General features: G+C 45.7%; 1 protein-coding gene across 1 annotated transcript in view; it reads left to right on the top strand.

The window, feature by feature from the left end:
* The window catches only part of LOC105494315 (tetratricopeptide repeat domain 9), a 35,963-nt gene extending 25,820 nt beyond the window's left edge, over positions 1-10,143 (top strand). The window contains exons 2-3 of the mRNA XM_011762646.2: positions 2,016-2,198; positions 5,847-10,143. Coding sequence (XP_011760948.2) covers positions 2,016-2,198; positions 5,847-5,926 — 263 coding nt within the window. The 3' untranslated portion in view covers positions 5,927-10,143. The remainder of the gene's footprint in view (positions 1-2,015; positions 2,199-5,846) is intronic.
* The last annotated feature ends 2,499 nt before the right edge of the window (positions 10,144-12,642 follow it).

Genomic DNA, 12,642 nt, shown 5'->3' with positions numbered 1-12,642 from the left:
TAATCCCTCCAAATATACAACATTCTTTGCCTTTGGTCAATGCCTACTAGATATTTGAGTGGTTAAATCGAGGTGAGGTGGCTCAGCAGGGTTGGGATTAGAGGGAGGTGCCTAGGGCACAAAATTTCAATCATTCTTCAAGGCTATTTAGTCATCCTCCAGGCGTGTCATCACCCTAGTCTCAGCCCTGTGGCTCCCTGTGGCTCAGAGCTGGTAAGAGAAAGCTTCAAAGGGACACAGTTTACTCAAAGATGGCTGTTTGTGGGATGGGGAGGGCTCTCTACCATAAGACCTGCCTGCCATAGCTTCCTCTTGCCTGGGACACCTAGGTCTCTCATGTCCAGACATGTGCCCTGTATGAGCTGGTCACTAGCCTACCAGAAAGCCCCTTTTCTCAGGAACTGCAGAGACAAATATATATGAAAGGGAACTTGAGGGAAGTCAGAGGCAGATGTTACTGGCACAAGGCTAAAAAGAATTCTAAGAATGTTAACTAACATTTTTTTCATGCTTGCTATGTGCCAAACCCACGTTAAGTACTTTATAGCCATTATTTTACATAATCCCTCCAACAACTAGATTAGGAAGGACTTGGATTCTGGAGCCAGACAGCTTCGGTTTAAATCCCATCTTTGCCTCTTTCACGTTGTGTGACCTTGGGAAATTTCTTGAGCTCTCTGAGCCTCAACTTCCTCACCTGTAAAACTGAAACAATAGTAGTACCCACATCAGAGTATTCTGAGGATTGTATCAGTAATACATGTAAAACAATGAGACCAGCATCTCTACAAGGTAAGCACTCAACAAATATTGGCCATGATGGTGATGATGACGACGAAGATGATGATGAAGATGATGATGATTGCCTCTGGTAGCTTATTCCTAAGGCTGCCCATAACAAAGTCCCACAAACTGGGTGACTTGAGATAACAGAAATGTATGGTCTCACAGTTCCAGGGGCTAGGAGTCCAAGATCAAGGTGCTGGTGGGTTGTTATTCTGAGGGATGTGAGGAAGAATCTGTTCCATGCCTCTCTGCAAGGTTCTGGTAGCCTCAGGCATTCCTTGGCTTATGGATGGCTATCTTCTCCCCATGTTTTATCACGTCGTCTTTCCTCTGTGTGTGTCTGTCTTTATGTTCATATTTCCCCTTTTTATAAGGACACCAGTCACACTGGTGTTTTGTTTCTCTATTACTATTATTAATAGATGCAAAGACTAAATATCAATAAAGGCCAAAACGAGCGAAGAAAGTGGCAGCCCTTTTATTTGCAAATATGCACGCACTCTCGGGCGAGGTTCACTGGTCCGCAGGAAAGGGCCAGGGAAGTCGTGCCGGCGCTCTCGGGTGAGGTTCTCCAGTCCACGAATGCCAGGGCCGAAGAAGTCACACCGGCGCTTACCCGCGGCGGACTTTTATGCCTGGGAGCTGGAAGGGGAGGAGTTTGGGGCCTGTGTGTAGGAGTGGCTTCTTGAATTTCGGTGTCCCCGGCTTGACGTCACTCTGCGCATGCTCAGTTGATTTGGTTCTTTCCCTGGGCCCGGGAATTTTTCCCGGGCGTGGGAAAATCTGTGATGAAGAACCCGGAAACAACAGGGACTGCTCCATCTTGTTCACCTTCCTCCATCTTGTCCCTTCTCCCTCACCCAAACAACTGAATTAGGCCCTGCTCTAATGACCTCAACTTGATCACCTCTGTGAAGACCCTGTCTCCAAATAAGGTCACATTCTTGGGTACTGCAGGTTAGGACTTCAACATATCTTTTCATGGTGGAAGGGTGGGCATCATTCAACCCATAACAGAAGGTTAAGTGACTTGCTCAAGGCTTGTTAACATGGCTTGTTAGTGATGAAACTGGTCGGGGAGCCTAGGATTATTGGAAGACAAATCCCATGACATAAACCCCAGTGGAAAACCCCAACCCTGCTAAACCTCTGGAGAGAGGGAACTCAAGGGAGACATGCAGAGCCGGCCGCTGTTGTGCTGATGGCATTTTCCCTCCCTTCCTCCATAGCCTGCCTGCTCCAGGCTGAGCTGGTAAACTATGAACGAGTCAAGGAATATTGCCTCAAAGTCTTGAAGAAGGAAGGGGAGAACTTCAAGGCCCTTTACCGGTCTGGTGTGGCCTTCTATCACCTTGGGGACTATGACAAAGCACTCTACTACCTGAAAGAAGCAAGGACCCAACAACCAACAGGTAAGGCGGAAATAGCCGTTTTCTTACTTCCTCCCCGCTCTGGTGGCTCCTGGAACCTTCTCATTGCAGCAGTTTTCTTGGCTAGGAGGGCCAGGCAGGGGCAGAGATGGCAAAATTAGGGATCAGATATATGATAAGACGTAAGTAAGAGGAGCACACAGCCCATGCATTTGCCTAGGGTTTGAGTTCCAGGGAGCATGGGCACCTCTTCTGTTCAAATAGAGTAGAGAATTCCTCATCTTTTTCAACTCAGAATCCAGCTCTCTTCACTTATTCAACAAATATATATTGAATTCATACTATGTGCCAAGATTTGTGCTGAGCACCAAGGGAATAGATGAAAAGACATGGTCCCTACCCATGAGGAGCTCACGTCTGGTTGATGACACAGAATACAAACAGGCAAATTTGGTGCTAAGCCCAGCACCTTTCAGGAAGCATGCTCTGACTCCTCCAGTCAGATCCTAATCCTTAGGACATGTGTAATCTATACCATTCACTTAGATCATATCCACCAGTCATTCATTCATTCATTCTACAGATATTTATTGAGGGGGTACAATGTTGCTAGGTATATAGTAGTGAACAAAGAAAGTTGTTGCCTTCAAAGAGCTTATATTATAATGGCTCACTGTCTATGGTAAGTGGGAAAAAAAGTGTAGAGAGGGAGGCCGGGCGCGGTGGCTCAAGCCTGTAATCCCAGCACTTTGGGAGGCCGAGACGGGCGGATCATGAGGTCGGGAGATCGAGACCATCCTGGTTAACACGGTGAAACCCCGTCTCTACTAAAAAATACAAAAAACTAGCCGGGCGAGGTGGCGGGTGCCTGTAGTCCCAGCTACACAGGAGGCTGAGGCAGGAGAATGGCGTGAACCCGGGAGGCGGAGCTTGCAGTGAGCTGAGATCCGGCCACTGCACTCCAGCCTGGGTGACAGAGCGAGACTCCGTCTCAAAAAAAAAAAAAAAAAAAAAAAAAAAAAAAAGTGTAGAGAGGGGACAGAACCCAGGGAGGGACTCTCCACCAAGGGATGACTGGAAGTCAACCGGTAAACAAGCAAACAGACAGTAAACAAATGAACTATTTAGTAGTAATAAACGCTGTGAAGAAAATAAAGCAGAATAAAGAGATCAAGAGTAAACAGAGGGCTGGGTGTGGTGGCTTATGCCTATAATTCCAACACTTTGGGAACCCGAGGCAGGTGGATCGCTTGAGCTCCAAAATTCAAGACCAGTCTGACCAACATGATGAAACCCCGTCTCTACTAAAAATACAAAAATTAGCTGGGTGTGGTGATGGCCACCTGTAATTCCAACTACTTGGGAGGCTGAGGCAGAAGGATCACCTGAGCCTGGAAGGCGGAGGCTACAGTGAGCCAAGATGGCACCACTGTACTCCAGCCTGGGCGACAGCAAGACCCTGTCTAAAAAAAAAAATAAAGAGTAAGGCCGGGTGCGGTGGCTCACGCCTGTAATCCTCAGCACTTTGGGAGGCTGAGGTGGGTGGATCAGGAGGTCAGGAGATCGAGACCATCCTGGCTAACATGGTGAAATCCTGTCTCTACTAAAAATGCAAAACATTAGCTGGGCATGGTGGCACGCGCCTGTGGTCCCAACTACTCAGGAGTCCGAGGCAGAAGAATCACTTGAACCCAGGAGGTGGAGGTTGCAGTGAGCCAAGATCGTGCCACTGCACTCCAGCCTGGGTGACAGAGTGAGACTCTGTCTCAAAAAAAAAAAAAAAGAGTAAAGGTGGGGAGCTATTTTAGACCAAGTGGTCAGAAAGAACCTCTCTGAGGAAGTAACATTTAAACAACAACCTTGACTAGATGTTGCTATTGTTGTTGTTTATATGATTAATTTTTTCTTTTTTTCAGACAGAGTCTCGCTCTGTCACCCAGGCTGGAATCTCAGCTCACTACAACCTCCACCTCTTGGGCTCAAATGATCCTCCCACCTCAGCCTCCCCAATAGCTGGGACTACAGGCATGCACCACCATACCTGGCTAATGTTTTTTATTTTTTGTATAGACGAAGTCTTGCTATGTTGCCAGGGCTGGTCTTGAACTCCTGGGCTCAAACAATCCTTCTGCCTCAGCCTCCTAAAGTGCTGGGATTATAGGCATGAACCACCACACCCAGCCTTTTTTTTTTTTTTTTTTTTTTTTTTAATACAATCCTCCTTTCAAAAGTTTTTAAAGAACTTTAGGATCAATTTACAAACGTCTAAATGTATACTTTTTTTTATCTTTTTAAAGAACACCTTGTTGTTGATTTATTTTCTGTATATAAATTGTGTTCTACCAACTGTAAGCAGCTTGAAGACTAAGCATTGGACTCATACAACAGAATTTTCTGGAGCACTGCTATCTGCCAGCACTGTCCTGGAGTATACGCTTGGCATTTTTTAGCATGATATAGTATTCATTTTTACTTCCAGAAGTAACTATTCCAGGCACCCCGTCACTCTTATGTTCTGGTGTGTGTGGAACTTAGCAGTTGTTCCATGCCGTGCCCTCCTCACTAATAACAGGAACTGAGAAGAAATGCCCCTGTTTTGGTGAGGTGGTCATCTGACCCTACTTATAAGGACAAAAATAAGACAATGAAGCAAAGTCATTTTAAACTCTTCAAGCTTAAAAAAAAATTACATTAGATTAATATTTATTGATCATTGTTTTAAGCACTTTTAGACTTACCTATTTTGGGCTTCAGAGCAATTTCATGAGGCAGGTATTACAGTCCTCAGGAGAGGCAGGCTTTGCAGCCAGACACACAATTTACTATGTGTCTCCTTGGGCATCTGACTTAATCTCTCAAGATCCCTATTCCATTTTGTCACAGTGAGGAGGAGGATACATACCTTGCGGGATTGTAGTGAGGATTACATGAGATCATGAAGGTTAGAAACCTGGCACAAGGTTGGCATTCAAAAATGGAGCTTGTTGGCTGGGCACGGTGGCTCATGCCTGTGATCCCAGCACTTTGGGAGGCCAAGGTAGGCAGATCACCTGAAGTCAGTAGTTCAAGACCAGCCTGGCCAATATGATGAAACCCCGTCTCTACTAAAAATACAAGAATTAGCGGGGCACAGTGGCATGTGTCTGTAATCCCAGCTACTCATGAGGCTGAGGCAGGAGAATTGTTTGAACTTGAGAGGTGGAGGTTGCAGCAAACCAAGACTGCGCCACTCCACTCCAGCCTGGGCGACAGAGCGAGGCTCCATCTCAGAAAAAGAAAAAAAAAAAAGTGGAGGTTGCTTCTTGCAGATGGGACAGGAGGCTCAGAGAAGGTGGCAACTTGCCTGCTGTTAAACTCCAACTGGGGTTTCACTAAACTAACTGCGCTGGCTGGCCAACCACTGGAATATGCTGCTGCATAGAAAGAAGGAGAGAAATTATCTCTCCTCTCCCACCCATCCTCTCTCATGTCCCCTGGGTCAGGCCAACCTGTCCACATTTGCTAAGGGGAGGCAGTGAAGGAGAAGGCCAACACCTAGTTGCCCTCTCAGCCACCATGGATAGGCGGAAGGGACCTTGGTTGGGTGAGCCTGGCCTGCTGGTTGTCTGCAGACACAGCCTTTGCTGATTCTGTGTAAATGTGATAGTTGCCCTCACCTGGTGTTCCCTAAGGTTTATTCTCTCCTCACAGACACCAACGTGATTCGGTATATCCAGCTGACGGAGATGAAGCTCAGCCGATGCTCCCAGAGAGAGAAAGAAGCCATGTAACCAGGAAGCAGCTCCAGAGCTGCGCCCACGCCTCACCAGGGACTTCCAGACACCCCCTGGTGGAGAGCCCTGTCCTGGGTTCTGTCCCTTTCTCCCCACTTCTTCTGGCTCCCCGTTTTTCCTCCTGTTGCACCCCAACTCTTTGTCTCCTCCCAGTGTGAAAAGAAGGAGAGATGCAAATTTGGAATCCGGTAGGTCGCCCAGACATTGGAGACATCCTCTCCTCTGGCAGGTCAGCGACTGCGAGGGGCCCGGCTTCTGCTGGGACAGCTGGAGAGGAGTCTCGCGGGCTGGGATGCTGTTGTGGCTTTGACTTTGGCCAGTGCTTCTGACAGAGGCGGAGCCTGGCAAGCATAGCATCCCATAGGCAGCAGGCACACAGCCCATGGGCTGGATCCTTCCACACCTTCCTGACAGACCAGAGCCAGAACATCTCAAGGCAACTGTTCGAAATCCAGGGATGAGACAAACAGCAGAAGCACTGGTGAAGCCGACGTAGAGACTGTGAATGTGTACACTGGAGTTCCCACCCCTCACCCCCAACCAGTCACCTTAGCCCCTGCCTCCTTCCCCAACTCGTTGTCTTGGCTTGTGCTTTCTCCTCTCCCCGTCAGGGATCCGAGACTCTGCCAGGATTCACATGCCACTGAAGCCCACTCAGTGCCCTCTGGTGACCACACATACCATTCCCCCGGACTCCCACCCAGCGGGCAGCTGTGACCGCAGAAGGGCAGGATGAAGTGGGCCAAGGTTTGGGACAGGGTGACTGTGTAGGTGACAGGGAGGGAAAGATGATGACCAGGGGAAAGAGCATCATATAGACTAGGGGAATGAACTGTGGACTGATTCAGTGTAAATAAAAATAAATTAACAGATAGTAGTTCTTGTCAGTTCTGTAAGCAGCCCGCTCCCTCACTTTTACTCCTTCCTCCAACCCTCAGTCAGAGCTACTTACAGCCAGGCAGGATGGGGCGTCCCCCCAAAGCAATTGGCCATTTGTCCAGTGGCAGACAATGGTGGCTGCAGCCTTTGTGCTTTTAAGAGTGGGCTGGGATTGTGGAGACCGCCCAGGGGCTTGACTTTGTCAGAACTTGTACAATCTTCTTTTGATGAAATTATCCGAACTCAATATCTAGCACATAGAATGTGTTCAACAAATACTTGTTGAATGAATAAATTATGACTGCAGACTGGCTCTCCTGCCTTAAACTAATTTCATCCCAGCCTAGTCTCCTGATGTCTGTGCTCATTATGCTAAGCCATGTTGCTTCGGTCAAACAAGAAAGACTTACTGAGGGCGTATTGTTTGCCCGTCATTGTGCAATGTGCTGTGGGACATGGGATGTAGTCTCAGTCTTCAAGGAAATGGAAGGGTTAAGAAATGCATATGAGATTATTACCAATGACACCTTTAATTTATATAATGCTTTAAAATTACCAGAGCACTTTCATGTATTTTTCGTGTGACTAGTGAAAAAGACAATGTTGTAGAAAATTAAAATATATACAGATGCAATAATGTGAATAGTTAGGATTTATTAAATGCATTATCTTCAGATCTTTACATGTATAATCTCATTTCTTTCATGCAGTTACTCTGGGATACTGTTCCCGTTTGATGGGTAAGAATATTGAAAACCAGAAAAATTAATTATCCCAAGGCTGCATGGCCTTTAGTGGCATAGCTAGGATTTGAACCAGACCTGCCTGACTCCAGAGCTCTGGCTGGTATCTATGCTATACTTAGTTGCCTCTCTATAAGTATAATATTGGGCAATTATAACCATTTGAGAACAGGACTATATGTATTAACCTGAAAAGTGTTCATGATGTCAGTGATAGTACATGGCTTTCTCATGTATTTACTCAAGGGCCCAAAAAGACCAGAGGCCAGAATCCCTAGTGGTCAGAGCAGTGACAGGTCAGAAAAAGGCAGCTGAGGTCCAGTAGTTATGTCTATGTATTGCTCATTCTACTTACTGATGGAGCCAGCATGTATCCCAACAACTCCTGTAGCATTCATCACCCATCCCCAGCATTGGGAAAGGGTCACAACTGAGACTGAAAGGAAACACAAAGTTAAATATGGGTTAATTATATAAGCAGATGCCCCACCACAGCAGAATCCAATCACAGCCCAGGGGCCCAGAAGAGAGCAGCGTAAGTTATATTCACATAGTTCCCCAAAGGCTTTCAATGGGGGGTACGGGGAAGGTGCTGGAAATATTGAGGGCCCTGCCATTACTCACCTAGAGCTCACTCTCTGGAGAAGAGGAAAAGGAAGAAGCTGTTTCAGCTGCCACATTCTCCCCAATCCCTACTATGTTAGGCTGTCTTTCCTCTTCCTCCTAGCTGGCTTTATATGACCCTAACCCAAAACTACCCTATGGCCCCACACGGGCATGTGTTCAAACTCCCCGACCCCCACCCCCATTCCCAAGCCTCCAACTTAGAACGTTTGTGATTTGGCAGATAGTTTGTTAGGATCTGAAGGATGAAGAGAAGGGCAGAGGTCACCCGGAGAACCAGTTCAAACTGCCAGGGTCTTCCCTTGGTCTTTATGCGTCAGGAAGGACTCTGAGTAATTATTCCCCGTGCAGAGACAGGAGAGAGGTCTTGTTTACATGAGTGTGCTGGGGCAGGGCTGGACAGTTGGGGATATGATTGTAGCCATCCCATGTAGAAAGATCAAAAACCAGAACGAAATGAGGACAGCCTCTCAGAACCTCATAGAACAAGCGTCCAGGTCATCTGCTTATTTGGTTAACTTAGATATACAGGCTTATTGGAACTCCATTCACTGTGACCCGAAGTTAAATAATCCCAAAGAAAAAAAGCTACCTGGGGTATTGGTTGATGTTTGGGGTGACAGGGCTGAATTTTCTGTGCATTTGTCCAACAAAGGCTTTAGAGCACAAAACCACGTTCATTCTCCCTACCAAATCTTCAGCTTCCTTCTCCTCATCCCTCCCCAAAACAAGAACTGTGATTTAATTCCATACTTTGTGGATGTCACTGCTGACCTATATAACTGGAGTACTAATCATGCATCTGACCTGCACTGTCATCCCCTGCCTGGACTTTTGCGATGGACTCTTTGGGGGAAAAACTAATGCTTTTTAATTATTGTGAAAGCATCATGTGTGTATTGTAGAAGTTTTAGGGGAAAAAAGGACAAAATCCAATCCATAAGCTTACCACCCAAGACAAATGTGTGTTCTTTTGAATATACCTTTTAGTTCTTTTTGGTGTAAATGTACACATGCACACGCACAGTTGTGGGTTTTTTTAAACAAAAACTGGATCACACTGAATATACTCTTTAATAACTTTTCAAATGTGTATTTATATTTTAGAATATGTAATACATACACAGACACAAGATTCAAAAAGTACAAACTGCTCTGTAGTCGGAAGTAAATCTTCTCCCTACCCTGTCTGCCAGCATCTAGTTTCCCTCTGATTTATTTTACATCCTTCTGGAGATGCTTACACATTGTCAAACATATGTATATATTCTTTTATCACACACAAATGGCAGCATATTGGACACTTTTTGTTTTTTGTTCCTTCTATTCCTTCACTTAATAATATCATGAACATTTTCTGCATATCAAACTTTCTCAACAGCATCTTCATTTATACGGATGGACCCTTTTTTTATCATCAGTCACCAAATAGTGATTATTTCATTTGTTCCCAATCTTTATTGTAAATAGTGTTGCAGCTGACATTCTTGTAGCTAAATTTTGCACATGTCTATAACTATTTCCTTAGGATAAACTCCAAGAAGAGACTTGCTTGGCTATTTTTAAGAATTTTGATACATGTTGCCAACCACCCTCCAGAAAGTTTGTACCAAAACACTCTCCTATTTGGAGTCTAGAGAGTACCCTGTTTCCTGCACCCTAACACTAGGTATCATCACTTATCAAATCTTTACCAATTTGATAGCTGGGATAATAGTATGTCAATGTTATTTTAACTTTCTTTGACTCTTCGCGAATAACATTTTCATATGCTTATTGACCATTTGTACTTCTTTCTTTGTGAATTTTCTATTTATTTGATATCGGTATGTTTATTATCAATTTGTAATTTTATTAAGAATATTATTTTTGTCAAGAAATGCTGCAAATATGCTTTCCAAGTGCTTTGCTTTCAAATTTTGTTTATGGTGCTTTTTGACATACATAAATTCTTAATTCTGCAATTAATTGGTTCCTCTGTTGCTGGCTTCTGTCTACAGTTCATTCTCTTATTTCTATCAGAGTGACCCTTCCAAAACACAATTTGACCATGTCACTCCACAACTTCAGCACTTTGGGAGGCCAAGGTGGGTGGATCATGAGCTCAGGAGTTTAAAACCAGCCTGGCCAAGATGGTGAAACCCCATGTCTTCTAAAAATACAAAAAAATTAGCTGGGTGTGGTGGCAGACACCTATAATCCCAGCTACTCAGGAGGCTGAGGCAGGAGGATCACTTGAACCTGGGCGTCAGAGGTTGCAGTGAGCCGAGATGGCGCCACTCCACTCCAGCCTGGGCGACAGAGTGAGACTCTGTCTCAAGAAAAAAATAAAATCTTTAATGGCGCCTCGTCACTTTTAGGATAAAGGCCAAATGCCTTAACAACACACACGGTCTTTCATATTTTGTCTCCACTGATCTTTCCAGGCTCACTTGCTGGTCCTCTTCCCAAAGTATTCTACATTCCACTGCTGCACAACATCTTGTGCTGCCCTGAACCATTGTGCTGGGTCTCTGGACCTTTCCACGCTGTTGCTTCCCTCTGCCTCACTGGCTATTCCTTAGCCCTTCAGTCCTCTCTTTGCCTTGCTAGCTCGTATAGGCCTTGACTCAGGATTACTGCTAGAAAGCCTTCCTTGGTCCTTTAGTCTGAATTATTAAAGCAACGCAAGCCTACCTCAGCCTAGCTTTTGCTACAACAAATTGTAGTTTCTAGTTTACATTCATCTCCCGCACACCCTGGGTGTTCCTCAAGACAGGCACTGTATTATATTCATCTTTGCAGTCAGAATGTCGAGCACCATGCCTGGCACATTGTAGGTACTGAGAAAATGTTGAGCATTGAGCCTGGAATGAATGAATAATGGGTTCAGTGGCAAATGTTACTTGAGGTAAATGCAGGTCTGGACTAGATCTGTGCTTCTGAGAAATGAAGATGTCCTGAGAGACTTGGGTCAGAAGAGAAGCCACATGCTCCAGCCCTGTGCTTTCCAAGACATCAGAATCACTTGGAAGAGCTTTTTAAAAATACATAATCTCAGACTCTACGTTAGACCCATTGAATCAGTTTCACAGGGATAATGTTCAGGATAGTTTTTTGAACACCATGAGGTAACCAGCCAGGTTAAGGGGGCCACTGCTGAGGCCCAGCAAACTTTAGAGCACGCCGCTCCACCATTTCAAACCATGTGACATTTTACAGTGGATAGATGGAGTTTTGTTTGAATACCAGCTTTAACATCTGCTAGTTATGTGACCTTGGTGCAGTAGTCTAACTTTTCTGACCCTCATTTTCCTCACCCATACATGGGTGAATGTTTTGTTTTGTTTTTCGAGACAGAGTCTTGCTCTGTCGCCCAGGGTGGAGTGCTGTGGCGTGATCTCAGCTCATTGCAACCTCTGCCTCCCAGGTTCAAGCAATTCTCCTGCCTCAGCCTCCTGAGTAGCTGGGATTACAGGAACACACCACCACGCCCGGATAATTTTTGTATCTTTAGTAGAGACGGGCTTTCACCATGTTGGCCAGGCTGGGGAAATGTTTTATCCCTTAAAAGGGTGTTGGGAGGACTAAGAAATAAGTATGTCCCAGCTCAGTGGCTGGCACACAATAAGCACAGAAAAAACATTTATTTCCTTCCCCCACCCTCCCTGGCCTCAGTTTCCTTGTTTATAGTGTGGCTGCTAATACTTGCACGTTCACCTTCCATATTCCCCCTCTCTGCACTGTAGAAGGAAGGAAACCTTCCAACAGGACCTTAGGTTACTCTCTGCTCAAACAGGACAAGTACTTGGAGGTGGGGAGTAGAAAGACAGAGGAAACTTCATGCTCCAACCCATGCCTCTCCAGGCTTCAAAGAGACTCCACAGCAATCAGTTGGAATAATTCTGATGGTTCTCAGAATCAGCTGTCTTCCAGTCACATCCAACGATGAATGCAGTTTTCTTCCTGATAGTCCACCAGAAGCCAGCAGCCTCTAAGCTGCAAGGAGATGGCCATTGCCAGGAAGTAGAATGGCCATTGCCCACTCCCCTTCCAATGACCTTGGTATCCTCATCACATGCCTCAGGGCAGGAAAGACAAGACTGTCTGTAAGGTCAAATAGCTGGTCTGCAGCTGCTTTAAGATGCCCCACTCCCTGGTCCCAATGCCAGCACTCTCTCTCCACAGCAGCCCAGGGCGGGCAGCGGAGGCAGGGAAAATGCATTCAGTCCATCAGGCATGGCATAGTTCAAATTACCAAGTCAGCATGAAAAGTCCCACTGTAAATGGACTGAAATTGGATTCTATTAAAAACCACATTCAGTGAGGTCCTTGACTATTAATATTCGCTAAGACATGGAGGAGGGGAAGGCGGTGGAGGCTCCTGAGAAAGGCTGGGCATCTCAGCTGCTCTGTTGAGTTGCCTGTCTGAAAGGGAGCCTACATTTGACCCCTAGATGTGCCTTGTTTTGCAAGTCTCACAGAATG

This window comes from Macaca nemestrina, chromosome 7, assembly GCF_043159975.1.
Source record: "Macaca nemestrina isolate mMacNem1 chromosome 7, mMacNem.hap1, whole genome shotgun sequence".
Lineage (NCBI taxonomy): Eukaryota > Metazoa > Chordata > Mammalia > Primates > Cercopithecidae > Macaca > Macaca nemestrina.
The sequence above is the reverse complement of the archived record's forward strand: the minus strand, read 5'-3'. Positions and strand labels throughout refer to the sequence as shown.